The sequence below is a fragment of the Sitophilus oryzae genome, unplaced genomic scaffold (genome assembly GCF_002938485.1).
Source record: "Sitophilus oryzae breed Bouriz unplaced genomic scaffold, Soryzae_2.0 scaffold_809_pilon_pilon, whole genome shotgun sequence".
NCBI lineage: Eukaryota > Metazoa > Arthropoda > Insecta > Coleoptera > Curculionidae > Sitophilus > Sitophilus oryzae.
The window spans coordinates 1,149,839-1,170,548 of NW_022147427.1; the positions used below are offsets into that span (position 1 = coordinate 1,149,839).

Here is a 20,710-nt window from a genome sequence, read left to right on the forward strand (position 1 = left end):
GTCAAACATTTACAACTCTAATATTAATCAAAACAGGATCTATTCTATAGATATAATAGAACAGAAAGAGAAAAAACTTTATAATTGTTTAATTTTTTTTTCCGGTAAAAGTGATGTCTTATTATGTAAATTAGAAAAAACAGGAATCTGTTCCATTAAAGCAAGCTTTTAGGAAGTGAATAAAATGAAAACTACATTTATTTAACTCGTTACTGTCTTTATTATAGAGTAAGTATAATAATGGTAATGGTGACTATACTTTATTCAATGGAAATATGCACCAAATTCAAACAAATATAAAAGGCATGAGTATAAACAGTATTACTACAGTAATATTGAACATTGGTTCAAAAATATTACATTAATATAATACAATATTACTGTAGGTATTACTGTCAACGTGCAAGCTTGTTTGAAGCTTGATGTATTTGTATGCGCTTGGTACATCTTGGCGTTGGAAAATGTATAGAAAATTATTAAGAAAAACTAGTACGTAATGGGGGATATCTTGATATACAGAGTGGTCGGAATTGTATTCAGGAAACTTTGGCAGCATAATCTGCAAATAAAATCAGTAAAAAAAATAGTATAAATTTATGTCCTAAAATGCTTCGTTTCAGAGATACAGAGTGTAGAAATTTCATTTTTATTTCGCTTTTTTCCAAATAATTTATGAAGAATGTATTGATTAATTCGTTTCCAAATATCTTGAGAACTATACTTGTGGCGAGTGTCAACAAGAGACCTTATTAAGTAAAAAACGTTGGAAATGTAAATTTTTCTCAGTAGTTTTATATAGATACAGACAAAAAGTATTACTCTTCAAATAACTTAAAAAATATGTAGGTGGCGCCCCCTATTAGTAAAAGTCAAATTGACATCTAAATCTAATTTTTCATGTCAAAAAACTCCCAAACGCCAATTTTCGTCCAAATATTGACGTCACTTCAGAAATTATTTGGAAAAAAATCGAAATAAAAATGAAACTTCTACACCCTGTATCTCCGAAACGAAGCATTTTAAAAACTTACAAGTTCATTTTTTTAGAAAGCCAATGCAACATTTCTGAGTTTCAAATAAAGATAAAAAACAGTAAAACATATAATAATAATATGTAAATTATTTTCTTGGATACATACATATATGGCAAATAATAACAGATTGTTTTATTAAAGATTTACGTTTTGGTTAATTCTAAAACTATCTTCAGATTATATGTGATATTACTTAAGTGATATTACATTATAAAAGAAAAAATGAAAATTATACCTTATAATCGAAAAAAAACGGCGTCAGCGATGGCTATGAAATGAAGATCGCTGTCATTTTATATGTAAAATTATATGGAGTATGTATCGATGGTTTTTTCCAAGCCAACTGGACGCCGTTTTTTTCGATCATACGGTATTACAAATTAATAATAGATTAACAGTCGAGAAAAAAAAAGAAAAAACTCTAGGTAAGTACTGGATAAATTTTAAAATGGCATATTTATTTTATCTTTGTTTAATATAAAAAAAACGAAATATCTACCTGGTTTACATAACCCTGTATAATTTGTGAAATAATAATGGACAAAAATGCAAGCGGTAAGAAAAATATTTACAAAAAATATGTACTTGTTTACATTCTGGACCATTGTTCATGCTGCATTATCATAATGGTGACCCTCATAAAAGCAATAGTTATTCTGTACTAAGTAAAATGTATAATATAGTAGGCAACGAATAATAAATATACTATAAATAGTAAAATTACTATAAACAATCGTAAAAGTTAACTTTTATCCAGCCTCATCGTACTGCGCATGAGCAAATATATATTTCTTATTTTATTTTATTTGACTGTATGAACGCACACAAATAAGAATTCCTTATTTCTTATTTTATTTTATTCTTATTTTATTTTATTTGGCTGTATGAACCCACCATTAGTCTTCTTATTCAAAAAGTTAGACAAAAACAATGCTGTCCTTGTCTAGGCGGCCATACTTGTCGTGAGGAGAATGACAGGAATGACACTAATGACTGTTTCCAATTTTCCTATTTCACTGTCACCCCCAGGGGGTGCAGCCACACTATCCTAAAAACGGCGAATCGGCGTAACGGCGTAATGACCTTGAATAGATTTCCAGTAATTCTATTGGCTGAAATTTTTGACAGATGAATTTGACAGATAAAATTTCTGAGAGATGAATGTTTCAGCCAATAGAATTACTGGAAACTCAAAATCATCCTGATACATTTCTACATACAAGGAGCATCTTCCTAAAGAACACCCTGCAGACAAGGAAAGAAGAGGGGACGGCTAACACGCATATTCCAGTGATCGGTTGGTAAAATTCGATCGGCGGCCATACTTTGGTGACCACTTTCGGTGACACCGAGCGAATTTTTATGTTTTTCAATGACAACTGTGACATACATATATGGCAAATAATAATAACAGATTATTTTATTAAGATTTACGTTTTAGTTAATTCTAAAACTATCTTCAGATTATATGATATTACTTAGCAGTGATATTACATTATAAAAAAAAAATGAAAATTATAAACAATCGAAAAAAAACGGCTCAGCGATGGCTATATGAAATGAAAATCGCTGTCATTTTATATAAAATTATATGGGTATGTATCGATGGTTTTAAACCAACTGGACGCCGTTTTTCGATCATACGGTATTACAAAATAACTTCAAAAAGATAACAGTCGAGAAAAAAAGAAAAAAACTCTAGGTAGAATGCAGATGATAGAATTTTAAAATGGCATTTATTTTATCTTTGTTTAATAAAAAAACAGAAATCTACCTGGTTTACATAACCCTGTATAATTTGTGAAGCATAATAATGGACAAAAATGCAAGCGGTAGAAAAATGTTACAAAAAAATATGTACTTGTTTACATTTCTGGACCATTGTTCGTCATTTTTGTTATCATAATGGCGACCCTATCATAAAAACGTAGTTATTTCTATACCTGATGTGAAACTATAGGGAAAAAGTAATGTTTGTAAAATATTTTAGTCTTGAAAAAAAAAGGAATGTTTAGTATTTTAAAATGTTTGGTAGCTTGTAATTTTTTCGACTTTCTCGATTGTTTATAGTTTATAATAAGCCTTAAAAATTGTTGTTTCATAATGAAATATCATTCTGGAATTCCTGTATGTTATTTTAGATTCTAAGGATGGTTTTAGAATAAAACGAAACACATTTTTCATAAAAAAAAAAACATTAAATTAACCAATGCCCAAGAAAATAATGTGTCTACTTCTTATGTACTTAATAATGTATCTACTCGTTATATTAATGGCAGGTAGAACACGTAAATGATAAATATAAAAAATACAGATTTTTCCAGGGTTTATAATTTACTAAATTATTATCTAAATAACCGCTTTCTACAACGCCACTGACATAAAACCAAATAGATTTGACTTACCTGTGAATGTTGTTCCCAGGACTTAAATAGTCCATTTTCTTACAAATTTGGCACCGACGAACCATGTTTTCATAATTCATTACAAACTAGAAAATTCAAAAAGTAAAAATAAAATAAACACTAAATAAAATCACACACACTAAGAAAATCGAATCAGTACAAAATCAAAACCATCCAATAAAAACAATAAAATAGCCATGGAGAAGCTGTGACAACAAGGTTTTGCGACGACTTTACTATGCACAAAACACATACACAAGGAAGGGGGTGAGCACTGCTAAATATTGGAAAGTGAAATTGACGTTTAAATTTGACACTGTTGACAAGTCTACTGCTACTAGCGCCCCCAATATCGCTTGTAGGAACTACGGACTAGATTGTCACGCATGGCGGGAAGTTTAAAAAAATAAAAAATTTTAATTCTTCATTTATTTTTAATTATGACATAGATAAAAACACAAAAAATACACCATTTTTTAAAAATATGTTTAATATCAATATCAAATATACAACAGAAATTAATTTCACCACAATAAATTAATAAAATTAAAAAATAATGTTACAAGTAGATCAAGAGACAAAATTAATTATAACAAAACTGAAAAAAATGGCGTCATAGATGGCTTAGAAATGACGATATATATCATAATTTTGAAAGTAAAATTATATAGGAAATGTCATCGATCATCATTTTGAAGCCAACTGGACGATTATTTCAAACATACAAGCTGAGTTCGTTCATAGTGCTCTGAGAAATCTAGATAAACAAAGAATAATAAATTAAAAGTATTCCAGGGAAAAAGAGAGGAAAAACCTGTATCGTCTCTGATATCTGTCAGGGTTTTGTTGAAAGTGTCATCTTTTTGCTCGAAGTTTTCAGGTCGATTAAAAAGATGACATTTACAACAATACTTTGCCGTAACTTTCACAAATATCAGAGAGAGAGTACAGGTATTGCCTCTCTTTTCCTCTGGGATGCTTTATATCTGTTCTTCTTTGTTTACCTATATTTCTAAGAGCATAATGCCAAACACGACTACAGTATATAATAATTTCAATATCCTAAGTGGAAAGAAAAAAGATCACCTTTCTGTTTTGTACTATGGTCCCTTTCTTCCGATGGCTCATCTCGTTGATATTTAGGAAGGTATCCATAAAATATATATTTTATTATCGGTCCTGGGATGAAAAAATATAAAATTCAATTTGATTTGATGATCCTTTTCTGTCACCTAAATCAGGAGAATGACAATGAGCATGTTAAGATGAAAAAAAACTTATTTATCAACACTTACCAACACGTTAGTCCAAGGAGTTTTATCAAAAACCTATATTTGCCTAAATAATTTATGTATTCAATTTACAAAGCAAACTGCAGCGTGTAAACAAAAGAAATAAAATGGCGACAAGTCAACGTCAACGACCCGACAAGGAGAAAAGTGGTGTTCGAATAACAAATTATGGGTTACAAAAATTGTTTTTGTCTCCTTTCAACGCACACTTTAGAAAGAAAAAGAGATGAACAGTTATACTGAAAGAATGTCAAGGTTTTATCTGTCACTCTTGTCAATAATTTATCGGTAAGGAAGATTCCTAGAAAATCGCTTGTAGTCAGTTTTCAACCATTTCAGTTCCTCCCCATAGAAGTGTCATCCACCTGCTACATGGCTCTACTGAGAGAATAAAAAAGAATGAACAGGCAGCAGTTGATGGGTGTTGCCAAATTGTAAAAGAATTTGTCATTTTAAATAGTCTCCGACTTATAATTTAGTAGTATAGGGACTATTTAATACATACTTTCTGCTATTAAACACTACATTATTAAATACAGTTTTAATATCTCCATATGTGTATAACAAAAAAAAAATATTAATAATATTTTAGACATTTTAGGCAACACTTAGGCTGGAGGCGAAAGACTCTCAGACAGGCGAGGTCAGCTGCACCCAGGAGTGATAAACATGTTTACAAAAATTAATTAATATTTGACCAGCAAATGTAATTAGCTATATTTTATTCTAAGTCTATGATTATGCTCGCTGCTTATGGTGAATTTCATACAGCCAAAATACAAAATAAAATAAAACCAAAGCAAAATAAGCCAAGAAAGAAGTTGGTTATATATGGGATACCGTACATGCGTTCATACAGCCAAATAAAATAACAAATAAAATAAGAAGTCTTTATCTTTTAACTTCTTGTTTTATTTTATGTGAAAACGGCTTTGCGCACACTTAATTCTAACCTACAAATATTTTCAGTTTGGATTTAATTTATTTTATAATTTCACGTAAGTAAAATGTATAATATAGTAGGCAACAAATAAATAAATATACTATAAATAGTAAAATTACTATAAACAATCGTAAAAGTTAAATTTTATCCAGCCTCATCGTACTGCGCATGAGCAAATATATATTTCTTATTTTATTTTATTTGACTCTATGAACGCACACAAATAAGAATTCCTTATTCCAACCTTTTTATTTTATTCTTATTTTATTTTATTTATTGTACTTGAACCCACCATTTTAGTCTTCTTATTCAAAAGTTAGACAAAAACAATGCTGTCCTTACAGGCAGCCATACTTGTCGTGAGGAGAATTGACAGGAATGACACTAACCGTTTTTCTCATTTCACTGTCACCCCCAGGGGGTGCAGCCACTATCCTAAAAACGGCAGATCGGTAACGGCGTAATGACCTTGAACCAGATTTCCAGCGACAAAATTTCTGGCTGAAATTTTGACCGATAGATTTGACAGATAAAATTTCTGAGAGATATGAATGTTTCAACCAATAGAATTACTGGAAATACTCGTCTCAACTCTGCTCACCCTCAGACAAGGAAAAGAGGGGACGGCTATGCTGCATATTCTCAGTGATCAGTTAGAAATTTAAAATTCGATCGGCGACTACCATACTTTGGTGACAAGATTTCAGTGACACCCAGAGGCAATTTTATGTTTTTTGTGACAACTGTTTTGTTTTAAGTTATAAACTGTGTTGTTTAGTATGCTTATGGTGAGATGTTCAGGTACATGACAAGGGCCAAGCGAGAAAAAAAGTGGCTGGAATTACATTTCACAGATAAAAATCGATACACAACTTTTGTTATGTGGTCATAAAATGTACATTTTTTCATTATAGCAGTAAAAATATGTAAAATGCTTTTAATATGTTTTGTACCACATCCAAACCAAACTATTTTTAATAATTCCAAGCAGTATTTTCAATATCCTGTATTATAATTAATGTTCGAAACTATAAAATAATGCTACTCAGCATGGATTTCTCCAGTGGCGTAGGGAATTATAATCAGAGAAATACAATTTCTGCAATAAACATTTTTTTATACATATATTTTACATGTAATAAAATGTATAAAGTATTGTTATCAAATATGTAAAATAATTGTAAACTATAAAAACAATTAAAAATTCTAGTGATAAAAAATCTATATGTATAGTTGTTATATAAAACTTAAATTTACCTGCCAAGATTTGCTAGGGGTGGACAAACTTGTGGTGGGCTACTTGTTACTACATATATTTTTTTAAATATTCTTTCAAAAAATTTGCTAATTTAGGTGTATAATAATAGTTTCAGTGAGTAATTAATAAAAATTTAAAAATAAATAAAATAACACAAAGCTTCTAGAATTGTTTATTTTTTTGTGGAAAATTAGGATATTCTTATGATTGAAGGTAACAAATATTAAAAATTACATTATTCATTGAATCCGTACGCAAGTGTGAAGGGGAATGGCTAGATTCATTATTATACCGTATGGTCGAAAAAAACGACGTCCAGTTGGCTTGTAAATGACGATCGACGACATTCCCCATATAATTTTACATATAAAATGACAGCGATCTTCATTTCATAGCTATCGCTGACGCCGTCTTTTTTCGATGTCGTTTTGTATAGTTTTTATGTCATTTTATATGTAGATGGGGAATATCATCGATCGTAATTTACAAGCCAACTGGACGTCGTTTTTTTTCGATTATACGGTATAATAATGAATCTAGTCAATTCCCTTCACACTTGCTTACGGATTCAATGAATAATGTAATTTTTAATATTCATTTGTGAAATTGTCATTTCCAAACAAACAAGACGCCGTTTTTTTCGATCATACAGTATATATGTATATATATACGTTTAAAACATATGTTATTACATTATTTTTTATTTAATTATACATTATACATACGTTAATAAATAAATAATTGTCTTGATAATCAGTCCACTGTGACTGTTAAATAAATTTTGCATTATCGACTTAGATATTCTAATATTATAACGGTGAGACTATAAAATACAAAATTGTATATGCATTACTCAAAAATGAACGATATATTAGTTTACGTTTTAAAAATTTTTTGTACCGTCTAGGTACAAGCTAATTTCTGATGCTACGCCATTGGAGAATTTCCCGTGGTGACAACTTGCCTCACTTTCAGCTGCCGTGTTACCTGTCCCCTCTCTTTCCTTGTCTAAGCAAAGAATATACCCATAGCCACGCTGTTTCCATTTCTTCTTGTATTTATTATTTTATGCTGGCACCCATAATGGCGGCGTGCGCCAGGATATGCGCGTAGCGTTCCCGCCAAAGCGAGTTGGCCTGCCGTGTGATTTATATGCCGTGCCTTTACCACGGACCACGGCATTTCCCAAGTTGATTTAGACCAGAGATATAGATTAGACACTTGGCCAGTCGGTAGGCCATTGACCATGATATGGCCTAGGACCGCGGTTCGGATTGCAATGTTCTGCGTAAACAAAGTAGGCCCCGTCCAGATTAGCCCTGGCAGCAAAAAGGAGACGTTAACTAAAATCTTTCCTTTTTTTCAGTAAAAATTTTGGTTTATACTTAGTTAATCTATGGCATTGTTTTTAACTTTAGAAGTTGACGTTCGAATGACATGGAATGTTTGTTTATGTTTTAGTTTGTTTAATTTAATTAAATGAACACAGGAATTGTAGTTAAAGATTATACAAAAACATCTATGTACAAAGTACATACTTGAGATACTTTAATGGAGGGTGACTCAAAAGTAAGTACTGTTCTCATTTATAATATTTTCATTTACCAAATCTTTTTTTATTCTTATCATTACAGTATAATTATTCAGAACTATATCCAATTTCATCATATTTACCTCTATAATATACAAAAATTAAACATGGTATGCACTTGTATGCAGTTGGAATTGTATAATCAATAGTGATAATATTGAAAAATTATTGAGCATGTGCAGTATTTCATCCCCCTCAGTCTTAACTTCCCACCCTAGTTCTGAATTAAGAGTGCCTGAAATCAATAAAGAACAAATATCTATATCTGAAGTAATATGCTTGAAATGTTATGAAAATACCATATTCAATTCCATTTGAACTAGTAACCCTAAACTAAAATAAGACATATAAAAAGGGGACTGTTGGAAAGATTGCAAGAAATAAGAAAGGGGTGAAAATGCAAACGCTAAGGAAGAAAACTAGCCCTTTAAAATGTAAGTATACAATTTTTAATATGCATGGTTTCCATTTTATTACAAGCATTTAATTTTTGTAGATAAAAATGAAACAACAAGATTTTTGGGGGATGGGGTCAGTTTTAAGGCTAAGCTAATAGGTATTTTAGAGGTATCAGAAGCAAGGGGAGATAGAATGTGTCAAGAGGCACTGAGCGATTTAAAAATGGCTATAAGAGCAGCTGGTGAACATAAACAAAGAATAACTGTAAATATAGCTATAGATGGACTAAGACTTAGAGATGAAAAAACTGGGGTAAAGTATAAATTTATTGCTTAAACGAAGCATTTTCTAACTTTCTCATTTTATATATACCTATATAGGATTGTCTCTATCATCATCCTGTACATAAAATTTCATTCATAGCTCAGGATATGACTGACTCAAGAGCATTTGGATATATCTTTGGTTCTCCAGACACAGGACATCGATTTTTTGGAATTAAAACTGATAAAGCTGCTAGTCAGGTAAAGCCAGTTAAACTATTTTAAAGAATATAAATATGAATTTTATTTTTTAGGTTGTTATTGCTATGAGAGATCTTTTTCAGGTAGTATTTGCATTGAAGAAGAAAGAAATTGAACTTGCCAAACAACACTTGGAAAAAAATTATCTTCCCACATCACCTGTTTTTTCAGATAGTTCTACTGCAGCATCTAAGGTAATGACTTATTTTCTTTTAAATAATAAATAAAAATATGTAAACTGATTATTAAAAAAAAAAAAATAATAGTAATAATGTCTTTATACAGGGTGGTCCGAATTATATTTGGGAAACTTCAGCTGCATGATAAAAATAGGTAAAAAAGTTCTTATAAATTTATGTCCTAAAATACAGGGTATAGAAGTTTCATTTTTATTTCGAGTTTTCCAAATAATTTCTGAACTAATGCCGATATTTGGATGAAAATTGGTGTCGGGGTATTTTTTGACATGAGAACTTAGATTTCAATATCAATATGACTCCTACTTGTAGGGGGCGCCACCTACCTAATCATGAATTTTCTAGAGGGCAACTATAAAACAGTTTTTGTTAAATCTTTGGCACAAAACATTTCAAATTTATTATTTCAGACTAATAACTATCCAGGCAACATGTATAATTTTTGTCAATTATGACATGAATTGACTCTTTCGATTCCAAATATTTTGAGAACCATTACCCGTAACGATTTTTACCAAGAGACCTTTTCTACATAAAAATAACGGAAATGTATATTTTTTCATACAGTAGCTTAATTTAGGTACGGAGGAAAAGTTATTACTCTTCAGAACAGCTAAAAGTATATAAGTGGCTCCCCCTACAAGGAGGAGTCATACTGACATCAAAATGGAATGTGTCATGTCAAAAAACATCCAGACACCAATTTTCATCCAAATATCGGCGTTAGTTTAGAAATTATTTAGAAAAAATCGAAATAAAAATAAAACTTCTACACCCTGTATCTCCGAGATGAAGCATTTTAGGACATAAATTTATACAATATTTTTTACTTATTTTTATCTATAGAATATACTATTAAAGTTGAGGGTTGGAATCTTTTGTGTTGCAACAGTAAAGTAAAACACTAATTCACCCCAATACACTAAAACACTTTTCTTTTATACTGGACGCGCGTTTCGCTAACCATGTTAGCTTCATCAGTAGATGATTCAAACTGAGTTTTAATACTACTGTCGAAGTTTTCCGAATACAATTTACACCGCCATGTATATATTTAAATGGAAGTAATGCTTAATTTTTCACAGCCCACAGAAAAGTCAAAAAGTGAACATAAAGCTAGTAGTAGTATATCGGGAAGTAAAAATTCTGGAACAGCAGTGGCTGATTTAGTTGACCTAGAATTAGAACTAAACAGCTTGCAACAGGGTTTAAATCAAATGGAAAGAATTACTCCTTCAGATCCGTTTGGTTCTAAAGATGATCCATTTGGCGATAGCTTTATAAGTTATCCAATTAATGTAAATAAAGTAATATTTAACTTTTTCTTAAACTTTATATCTTTAATATTTTAGAAACTAATCTTGCCGCCCCCTCCATCATCTAGCAGGGAAAGATCAAGCAGAACTTCCGATTCTGGCAGTGTATTAAGCACAAAAACCCCACCAAATACAGCTGCTAGCATAGATAGTGGCACCGATTCACTGTTAAGTGCAAAAACCAAGACAGAATTTTCATTTTCACATGATTTTAACAGTTCTCATGAGGAACAAAACAGTGGACATTGGTTTACACCTACATTTGGTAGTAACCAATTTGAGGAATCTAATTCTTTAAGGCCAACAGAAACAGTTACAGATGAAAATCATGAAGCAAAAAAACAAGAAATTATGTCACAGTTTGATGTTTTTACTGAACTGGATCCATTAGGTATGTAATGTTTTATGAAGTATAGTAATATTGAATTTAGCAATGTTTTTCATTTATATAAAGTTTTTTTATAATCATTGTTTAGTTTATCGATTTTTTAAAAGCAACATTATATATATTTTTTAACAGCTTGTCAAAATTTACTAAAGTAATTATTTTTAGTATATAATCCTGTAAACCTTGCACACAAAACATACCTTAACCATGTTTTGTGGTACTATGTTTTGATATTACAGTTTTCGGAGACAGTGTTTCTGCCTTTCAGTAAATAAACATTAAGAGCTAAAATATACGAGGCGGTTTTGAAGCGATGTGCGCTGAGTCGGCGACAGCTCGGCGGCTCATTAATGGCACTTCTATTGTGCAAATAAGACGGTGCGCAGGTGAATTGTCAATACCTCCTATCTGCCATTACTTGCCACATTACTTAGGAGTATCGCCAGGTTATCCGCGCGGTGTCTCTTCAACGTGAGCTGCCGAGCGCCTGCATCTAGCTGCAGCAAAGCTAAACAGTTGCGGCGACGAACCGTGCGGGCTTAACCGCTGCGCCCCAAACTGCTTCATCTGTTTTAGCCCTAATAGAAGCTTTGTTTATATAGATAGAAGTGAAAATAATTTAATTCTTATCCATTTATCATTTAGCACTAACATATTTTTTACTAATACACTAAAACCTCAACGAGAACGGAGAATATCTGTGGTAAAATAAAATAAAACCTGTTTAAAAAAAAATACCAAAATTATTTTTTCTTTTTTCTTTTCCAGTTTTGCTTTTGGTTTCTCAGTAGATAGACTTTTACGATTTCCGTCGCAAAAAAATATTTTATTTTACCCTAGGTACCGGTAGAAGTAAGCCATATATTGATAAGAAACATTTCTTTCAAGAGTTGAAAAATCCACCGAAAAAGGCGCTAAACGAACTGGTGTCCTCGACGACTTCATCGGCGACTCAAGATCTTTTTAATATCAATTTTAACCAAACTGCTTCCTCAAAAACGACATCCGCGCCTTCTCAAACTATTTATTCGAACACAACGAACGTTTTCAGCGCGGATCCTTTCGGAGAAGATCCTTTCGTCAAGGAGGATCCCTTTGCTGAAACCGATTTTTCGAAACAAGATCCGTTCGAGACTGAATTCGTCACCCAACGAGCCGCCAGAGATCTACATTCGATGTTCCAAAACAATTTGTCCAAGTCTCCGAAAACAGTGGGCTTGGAAAGCAGTGGTACTTTAGGTACCAGCCCTAAATCAGCGCAGTTCATCAAAACGAACACTTTCGATGTTCAGTTCGACGATAGTTTATCTAAGACTCAAGAACAAAGTGTAGAAGTGTCATCCGAATCGGAAAACGTTCCGGAACCCCCTCCTAGACACGCCGTGACTTTAGGGGAAGTACAACCTCCTCCGTTACCTCCGAAAAAACAAGGCGACATTGTTTTAAAGCCTCCCCCTAGGCCCCCTCATACCGAGGAGAATCGTTACGATTATATAGAAAAATTCGAGAAAGAGAAAAAAAGTATGCCAGAGATTAAAAATGTTTCTGATATGAATCCTCCTATTCCCGTGCCACAGAGGAAGTCGATGTTTGAGTCGAATTTTACTACTCCTCCTGAACGTCCCAAGAAACACAATCAGTATTCTAGCGACGAGGATTATTTAACTCCCATATCTTTTCCGGAAAACCCAGATAGTCTTAGTGTATTGCTCCCTCCTCCCCAAAGACACACAAAGAAGGAACAGCCTGCTTCAGAGTCAAAACAAAATACATCTATTAGTAAGGACAGTCTGAATAATTCTTTGGAAGGTTTGGATATGACCTTGAGTCAGCTAACCTTAAGCGGTTTGAACGAATTGGCGGGTAAACTGAATATTCCTCCTCATAAACTAAGCAATATGACACTGGTTCAATTAACTAATTATTTGTCCACTTTTATCAAGTCGCAGTCTAGTCAGCGTAAGCATGATTGCGAGAACGTTTTTCCAACTTTCCAGGCTGATTTTTCCGCGAACTTCGAAAACATAAGCAACGTTTCGACGACCCAGTCGAACGCGGACTCAACCTACGACAGATACGCGGTTTTCAGGGAGCTTCAGGAAGAGATTAAGCAGACAAAAATCGATACCGAACCTGAACAAATCCAGGAGGAGAAGGAACAGCTTCAGCAGAAAAATTCGGACGATTCTCAACCTTCCAGCGATAAGTTATCTGTTGAGGATAAATATGCTGCTTTAAGGGAAATTGTGGAAATAGAAATCAAACAGACTGAACAGAATAAAGACGAGGTAAATCAGAACATTGTTGAAAGCGAGGGGACACTAAATAAAGACACGCTCAATGAAGACCAAGAGAAAAGTGTTGAAGATATTAATTTAGCGAACAAGGAGCATAATTTGCACGAAGTTCCGGAAAAGGATATTATTTCAAAAGACTGTATTATAGAGTATATGTTAGAAAGTAAGGAACCCAAATCAAAAACAGTTACTCCTGAAAAGTCACCGACGCGGTCTCCTGTGATGAAGAGCCCAGTGCCCAACGCTATAACAGAAATAATTCAGTCGAGTACCAGGCTTACTTCCGGCTCACTCTCTGACGTTTTGAGTGGTAGTTCACCGGAAGTGGATAATACCGGGAGTAATTCGGATATTCCCAAGAAAAACCTGGACCCTACAGGTAATTATTTTATAATATTGACTTTATCGTCGTTTATTGTACCGTCGATGGTCACAAATTGCTTTAAGAAACTTGGTTAATTTAATTTGTTTACCGATATTTTTTAAATTATAGATAAATGCCATCCTATTTTTTTTCGTTTAACATGATTAACCGACATTTATAACCAATATTCTTTAGCGCTAGCGCATCTAACGTCGGTTATACTGCTTATATTACAATGTTACATAAAGGGCGGGGCTAACCTTGTTAAGTTTACTATAATACAAAATAGCAAATAAATTAAACTATGGTAAATTTATCAGATTATACAAATACTCAACTCAAAATACTACTCAAAAGTGTCTCACCCCTATAATTATTTTATTTTTTCAGATAAAAAAACGAGATTTGCTATGTTAGTACTTGACATAAATTGGGATTGATTGACGTATTCAATTGTTTTTGGTCACTTCCTGTTTCACTGGAAATGAACACAACTTTTGATTTTTGAATGGCACCGTCGCACAGTGGTTCCATGTATATGTTAAGCGGTGACAAAAATCAATTATTTCAGTTATATGCACAAATTTGTAAAAAAATACTATAAAATTAATTAACAGATGTCCTACTACCCCGTTAGAATGAAATTAGATAATAGAGTTTAGAATTGATAATTTTTTTAATATTGGTTCCTTTCTACTGTTTAATAAAAAAAACTATACTAAAATACATTTTATTTATATTAGGTATATTGTAATTATATGCTTTGGTTATTTATAACAATTTTAACAAATACTAAAATGACAACAATAAAATCGAAAATAAGAGAAATCGAATTACATCATGGATTTTAGTATGAATATGGTTATTCAACTATCAAATTTAAAGAGGAAATATTAATACTTAACAACAAACAACAAAATTTTATATACTATTCATCTAACAAATCTAGTACTGCCTTAGGAGAGCTATTTTTATTTTTTGGCGGCAATTTCCTTAATTCTGTTACTAAGGGCTCTGAACTAAGTAAGAGTCTATTTAAAAGATCCATATTACACTTTGTACGAAACATTTTTCGAGTATGATTTTTTCGAGTATGACTCTTTATTTTTGGCCTCAGCAGCTTCTTCTGATAATTCTCCAATGGGTAATATGGCGCTTTCTATTACATCAGGACCATGTATAAGTACCTTGTGGACTGAAGGGGGAATATTATACCAGGGATATTCAGCCACCAGTAACCGAGCCATACTTAAAGAAAATTCTTTAAACTTTATAATATTAATTTTGAATCCTGATGAAATGCACCTTAAAATTACAGAACATCTTTCTAGAAGACTCTTGCTTAAACCTGTAATTTCAGAGGTTCATCTAATTGTTTAAAGAATTTTCTTGCGGTATTTCCGCCATTGGAAGTACCGCTTCCTCCACATTTTGGCTTATCCACTATCAATCCCAATTTATTTCTAAACTCAGATTGAATCTGGCCTTTCCTTTCAGAAAAATGTTACTTTTCTTCTTTAGACCGTATTTGCCATTTTTTTAAATTTAATCTATATGAAAGATGTAAAAAATATTCAAAGAATCGTATATATGAATGTAAAGGGGACAAGCCAAATTCAAATGTTTCTGGGCGAACTTGTTTTTGAAGGCACAAATCAATATCTTTCATTTCTTTGGGACTTGAACCACATATATAACATCTGGCTGAAGACGATTCAGTTAAACTGCTACAAATCTTCCTAGTGTTTGTGCTTTATGGAATAGTTCTTGTCATTAAATGAAACTACTGTGGGCTTCAGGGAATTAATTTTTTCTGTAAAGTATTTTTCTTCGTTAAGAGCTGCTTCTTTAGTTTCTTTTTTAAATTGGAATCTAAGCGGTCTACAATAACGTGTAGAGGAGGTTCGGGGGTTTTTCCACACTATTTTTTCAGGGTTATCTTCAAAAACAAGACGAAGTGGTACATATGAAGTCACAAATAAACTTCCGTCTTGGAATGTTGGATCTTGAAAAGATTGCTTGTATTCTGAGTGACCACTACTACCGTCAAATCCCCATTTTCCAAACAAAACCAAATTTTGGTCTTGATTGTCTGAAGTAGAGTTTATCACCTCTTGTTGTGATGACCATATTCTGCTTGCTGTATGATCGAGTAAGTTTTGTAACTCTATCTCAGCAGATGATTCGGTAATTTTAATGTAATCTTTACTGGGGTAGCACTTTTTCTTGGACTTTTTGATACGAAGGAAACATATTATTTATTTTAGAATTAATAAAATTTCTTAACAATATATACTGGTGTTTAGTCAGTTTAGCTTCAACTGGAAGAGATAAGACTTCATCGGCATCAACTTTCTTGTAATTAACGTTAGATGAAGGCCTTCGTAACATAGTTATCAAGGAGTTATCGATGACAGAAATTTGCGACAGTTTTCTCTGTTGTGACCGTCGACAAGACTCATCAAAAGTTTTCTCTGGTCTTCCGCATGTACGGGTAGATGGTTTGTTGACTTGGGTTAATTTGGACACCTGTGTGTTAACGAAGATATCATCGGTCTTTATTAACCAATTAGAATTTGTTTTTAGAAAAAAATCTTTGTTGCGCCTGGCTTTTGCCCAATTTTCTGCTATTTTTTTGCACAAATAAAACATTTTCTTTTCCAAATTAGCACAATTCAAATTTTCAGCGTCAGGTAACTGTTCTAATAAATTACCAAATATTTGTTTTGATTTTGTTGAAACAGACCCAGCCTTTGTCAACGATATCTCAAAAATACCCATTCTATCCAATGAACATCGATATGATGTACCTGAAAGGAACGGAATTTTTAGCCATATTTTGCAATACCTCAGTTACTTCAGATCTTAATTAAAAGGGAGTAGCAAAAACTGCACACTAATATTTGTTCTATAATAGGTCAAGGCATGTATCTACTTGACACTATGGAAATTATTTCGGGAAAAGGCGGGAAACATATTTGAAACGCCTAATTTTTCGATAATTTTGTATTACTAATGTCAAAGTAATAATAAAGTAACTAATTCTAACACTCAGAATTAATAAACTTACCTTGTTTTTGGACATTCGTAGCTAAAAATGTACAACCAACACCACTTTAATAACAAACTGTCAACAAATAATGTAAAGTGACGTCTGCGAAGCGCCAACTTGATTAGGTTGTAACTTTTTTATAGCGGAGTTATTTGACACGGTCACGGTTTAGGGTTATTTTTTTTAATGAATACATAGTTTTAGAGTCCTCAATATTTTATTATTATGAATTTGAATTATTGGTTATTTAAATATAATGGTTTTACAAAAAAATTATGTTATTGATTTTGACGAATTTTGTCCATTTGTGGAACCACAGTGCGTCGGTATATTTTTACTTTATTGGATAGAAAATGACACTCTGAATAGAATGGCATATCATGTACCAACTTTTGACATTTTCGCTTAAAAAATAATCGAGTGTCTTGGTTGTGTTAAAACACTAATTTTGAATCAAGGAGCCTTGGAAAAATAGATTTGATCGTCTATTGTTTTTCGTGTCTTGTCCTGGTCGGTTAAAAGATGCGCAAATCGTATTTTTATTCATATCTCAATTTTTTCAAACGGAACAAGGGTGGCTCATTAGCTTATTTGGAAAAAGCAGTATTTTACGAATAATTTGGTACCAAACACTTGATATTTCGAGTTAAATTGTCGTTATGAACCACATGTTACAATTTCAAATAAACCATATGCGAAAATGTCAAAACTTGACATATGACATGTCATTTTATTCAGAGTTTTATTTTCTATCGAATAAAGTAAAAAATACTCAGGGTGTCATTTAAAAATCAAAAGTTGTAGTCATATCCGGTGAAACAGGAAACGACCAAAAACAATTGAATACGTAATTGAAAAATGTATCACTTAGGTATACCAACATACCAAATCTCGTTTTTTTATCTGAAAAATAAAAAAGTTGTATGGGTGAGCCCATAGACTTAAAATAAAATATAGACTACACTATTTACATCTAAACGCGGTCAAACAATCATTTTTGTACACATGTTTACTTCTGGGTACACTCGACCGCAACCGACCAAACCTTCCTCGTCCAGCCTATGTCTTTAATATTATCAATATTTTTTTACTTATTACTCATTATACACATGTATTGAGATATTAATAAATAAATAAAATAGGTTTTAATATTCCATAGATGTATTAAATAGGCCTTATACTACTTAATTATAAGTCGAATACTATGTAAAAAGGATAAATCCTTTACAATATGGCAACAACGATTAGAGGCGAGGTCGGCTCAGTGCCGTTCTTTAAAAGATCAACCTTGGGGCGAGATTTATGACGTCACGCTAGTTAAATACTACGGATTAATAAATATGTTGTAGAATAATGGAAAACATAATTATTCCTCATACTTTTGGTTTGAGTTTTAAAAATGATATAGTTTACATGAAATATACATAATATACAGTTAATAAATACAATATATATACTTATTTATAGTAATAAATACTTTGGCAAATAAACTATGAACCATACAAATGCAGCAAATGTTTTACAATATACAAATAATGAATAGGTACATAAGATAATGGGTAAAATGTAAAATATATTTTAAATTTTGAGGTTTGAAAATCGATCTAATTTAACAAAAAACATTCAATATCTATTATATTGCAAATAATACAGTATTATAGAAAAAAAGGTGTCAGCGATGGCTATGAAATGAAGATCGCTGTCATTTTATATGTAAAATTATTCTAAAATTTTTGATTTTCTTGGGATTTTGGTTCGGGAAAAACGCTGATTAAGTTTTCATTTGGTTTTTCATTATTTTTATTTGGTTTAAAAAAAAACGTTTCGGCTAACATTATAGCCTTCATCAGAGTTGGGTCATACCAAAAAAATAGTGTCGAATATAATCCAAACACTATCTACATTTTATTTAACACTAAAACTATCTACATTGACTATGGAGTACGATTTCAGCTATAGTTAATGTTGATAGTTTTGTTAAGAACAATAATTTTAAAAAATATGTGGTCATCTTTTGACAAGTTTATATTAGTTTATTAATTACAGTAACATTATGTGGTGTGTGGCGTGAATATTTTATATGTAATTTTTTGGATTATATTCGACACTATTTTTTTCATACCCAACACTGATGAATGTTAGCCGAAACGTTTTTTTTAACAACATAAAAATAATGAAAAACAAAATGAAAACTTAATCAGCGTATTTCACGAACTTAAATCCCAAGAAAATCAAAAATTTTAGAATATTTAAAAACAAGGTTCAAGAATATGAAATTTTCCAAAAATGTAAAATTCTAGTTAACTATTTTATGTGTAACAATGGGCGCGTTCAGGGACGGTCAGCGGCTGAGTAGCTGAGCAAGCGGTTTCCCTAAACGGTCCCTTTTTACCAGAGATATAGAAGGCTTTTTACACGCAAAAACAGTCAGCCGCTGAGCAAAATACTCAGCGGTCGGTCAGCCGCTGTGTTCCCTGAACGCGCACATTATTTAGGGAATGTTATCGATGTTCATTTCCAAGCCAACTAGACGCCGTTTTTTTTTCGATGATACGGTATAATTCTTACATAAATTGTAAATAACATTAGACCAATTAAAACAAAGAAATACGAATTTCTAATTATTTTTAGTATCATCGTTATCATTAAAACTTAATTTTGTATTGCAAATATACCAATTTATTGATTATACAACACTATTAATTAAAAATTACTGAACAAAAATATGTTATGCCTTACATACATTATATTATCAAACAAAAATACATTCTTCTTTAAAACTTTATCATTCTTGTCTTTATAAAAATCTTTTTTAATTTTGAACTCAAATTAATAATCTTGTTCATGATCTTTAATACGCATATTCTTTATTTTTCCCTAGCTCATAATACCTATATACTTACGTGTTTATCTTACGTGTTTGAATCTATCGAATCAACAACACTTGGAGTGGAGATTCCACAATATGAATAAAATAAACATAATTGTCCAGTTTTTTTTAATATAATCCTGGGAGAATATTATTTTTAAATTTATTAACGATATTTTCAATAGAATTGTCTTGATTTATAACTCGTACCCACTTTTCTTGCTCTTCCGGACACTTTAGGCTGCCTAGTATAACTATACCAGGAACACAACAAAGATGAGGCCAAAAACACACTCCACTTAAGCTTTATTGATGAGTTGTTAGAGTCTTAAAAAACACACACCAAAATCATGATAAATAAAAAACTTATGGGCACTTTTAGGTTAAAGCACTTAACAAAACGTGTAATATTTCGTGTTCTTTTATGAGAACCAGAGTGACCATATATCTGGTAGTAGTTTATGTCACTTAAGCATCAAAATAATTAGTTTTTTGCACTACAATAACAAATAATACCAAAAATCAACCGACAAAATATGAATACAGAATCTAACCCAATATCTAAGTATGTACAGCTGATAAAGTAAACAAAAGTTCGCCCCCTGGCTGATCTTTTAAAGAACGGCAGTGGTCGGCTATTCATTCTTCTATTATCTTGTAGTACGCGTCGCACGTGTGTAGTAAAGCATTGTTGCCGCTACTTCTCCCTGGCTGTATTATCGCATTTTCTTAGTTTGTAATCCTTAAATGTTTATTTTATATACTTTTTGTATTCAAGAAC

At 31.8% G+C, this 20,710-nt stretch overlaps 1 protein-coding gene across 2 annotated transcripts in view; it reads left to right on the forward strand.

Moving 5' to 3' along the window:
* Positions 1–8,350: 8,350 nt before the first annotated feature.
* Positions 8,351–20,710, forward strand: part of LOC115888906 (protein disabled) — a 29,913-nt gene continuing 17,553 nt past the window's right edge. Inside the window, exons 1-8 of one of the 2 annotated variants that reach the window (XM_030908787.1) lie at positions 8,351–8,501; positions 8,567–8,957; positions 9,020–9,234; positions 9,303–9,446; positions 9,500–9,640; positions 10,729–10,941; positions 10,996–11,350; positions 12,188–14,023. In XM_030908787.1, coding sequence (XP_030764647.1) covers positions 8,921–8,957; positions 9,020–9,234; positions 9,303–9,446; positions 9,500–9,640; positions 10,729–10,941; positions 10,996–11,350; positions 12,188–14,023 — 2,941 coding nt within the window. In that variant the 5' untranslated portion in view covers positions 8,351–8,501; positions 8,567–8,920. The remainder of the gene's footprint in view (positions 8,502–8,566; positions 8,958–9,019; positions 9,235–9,302; positions 9,447–9,499; positions 9,641–10,728; positions 10,942–10,995; positions 11,351–12,187; positions 14,024–20,710) is intronic. The other variant, XM_030908789.1, reaches the window with a different exon arrangement.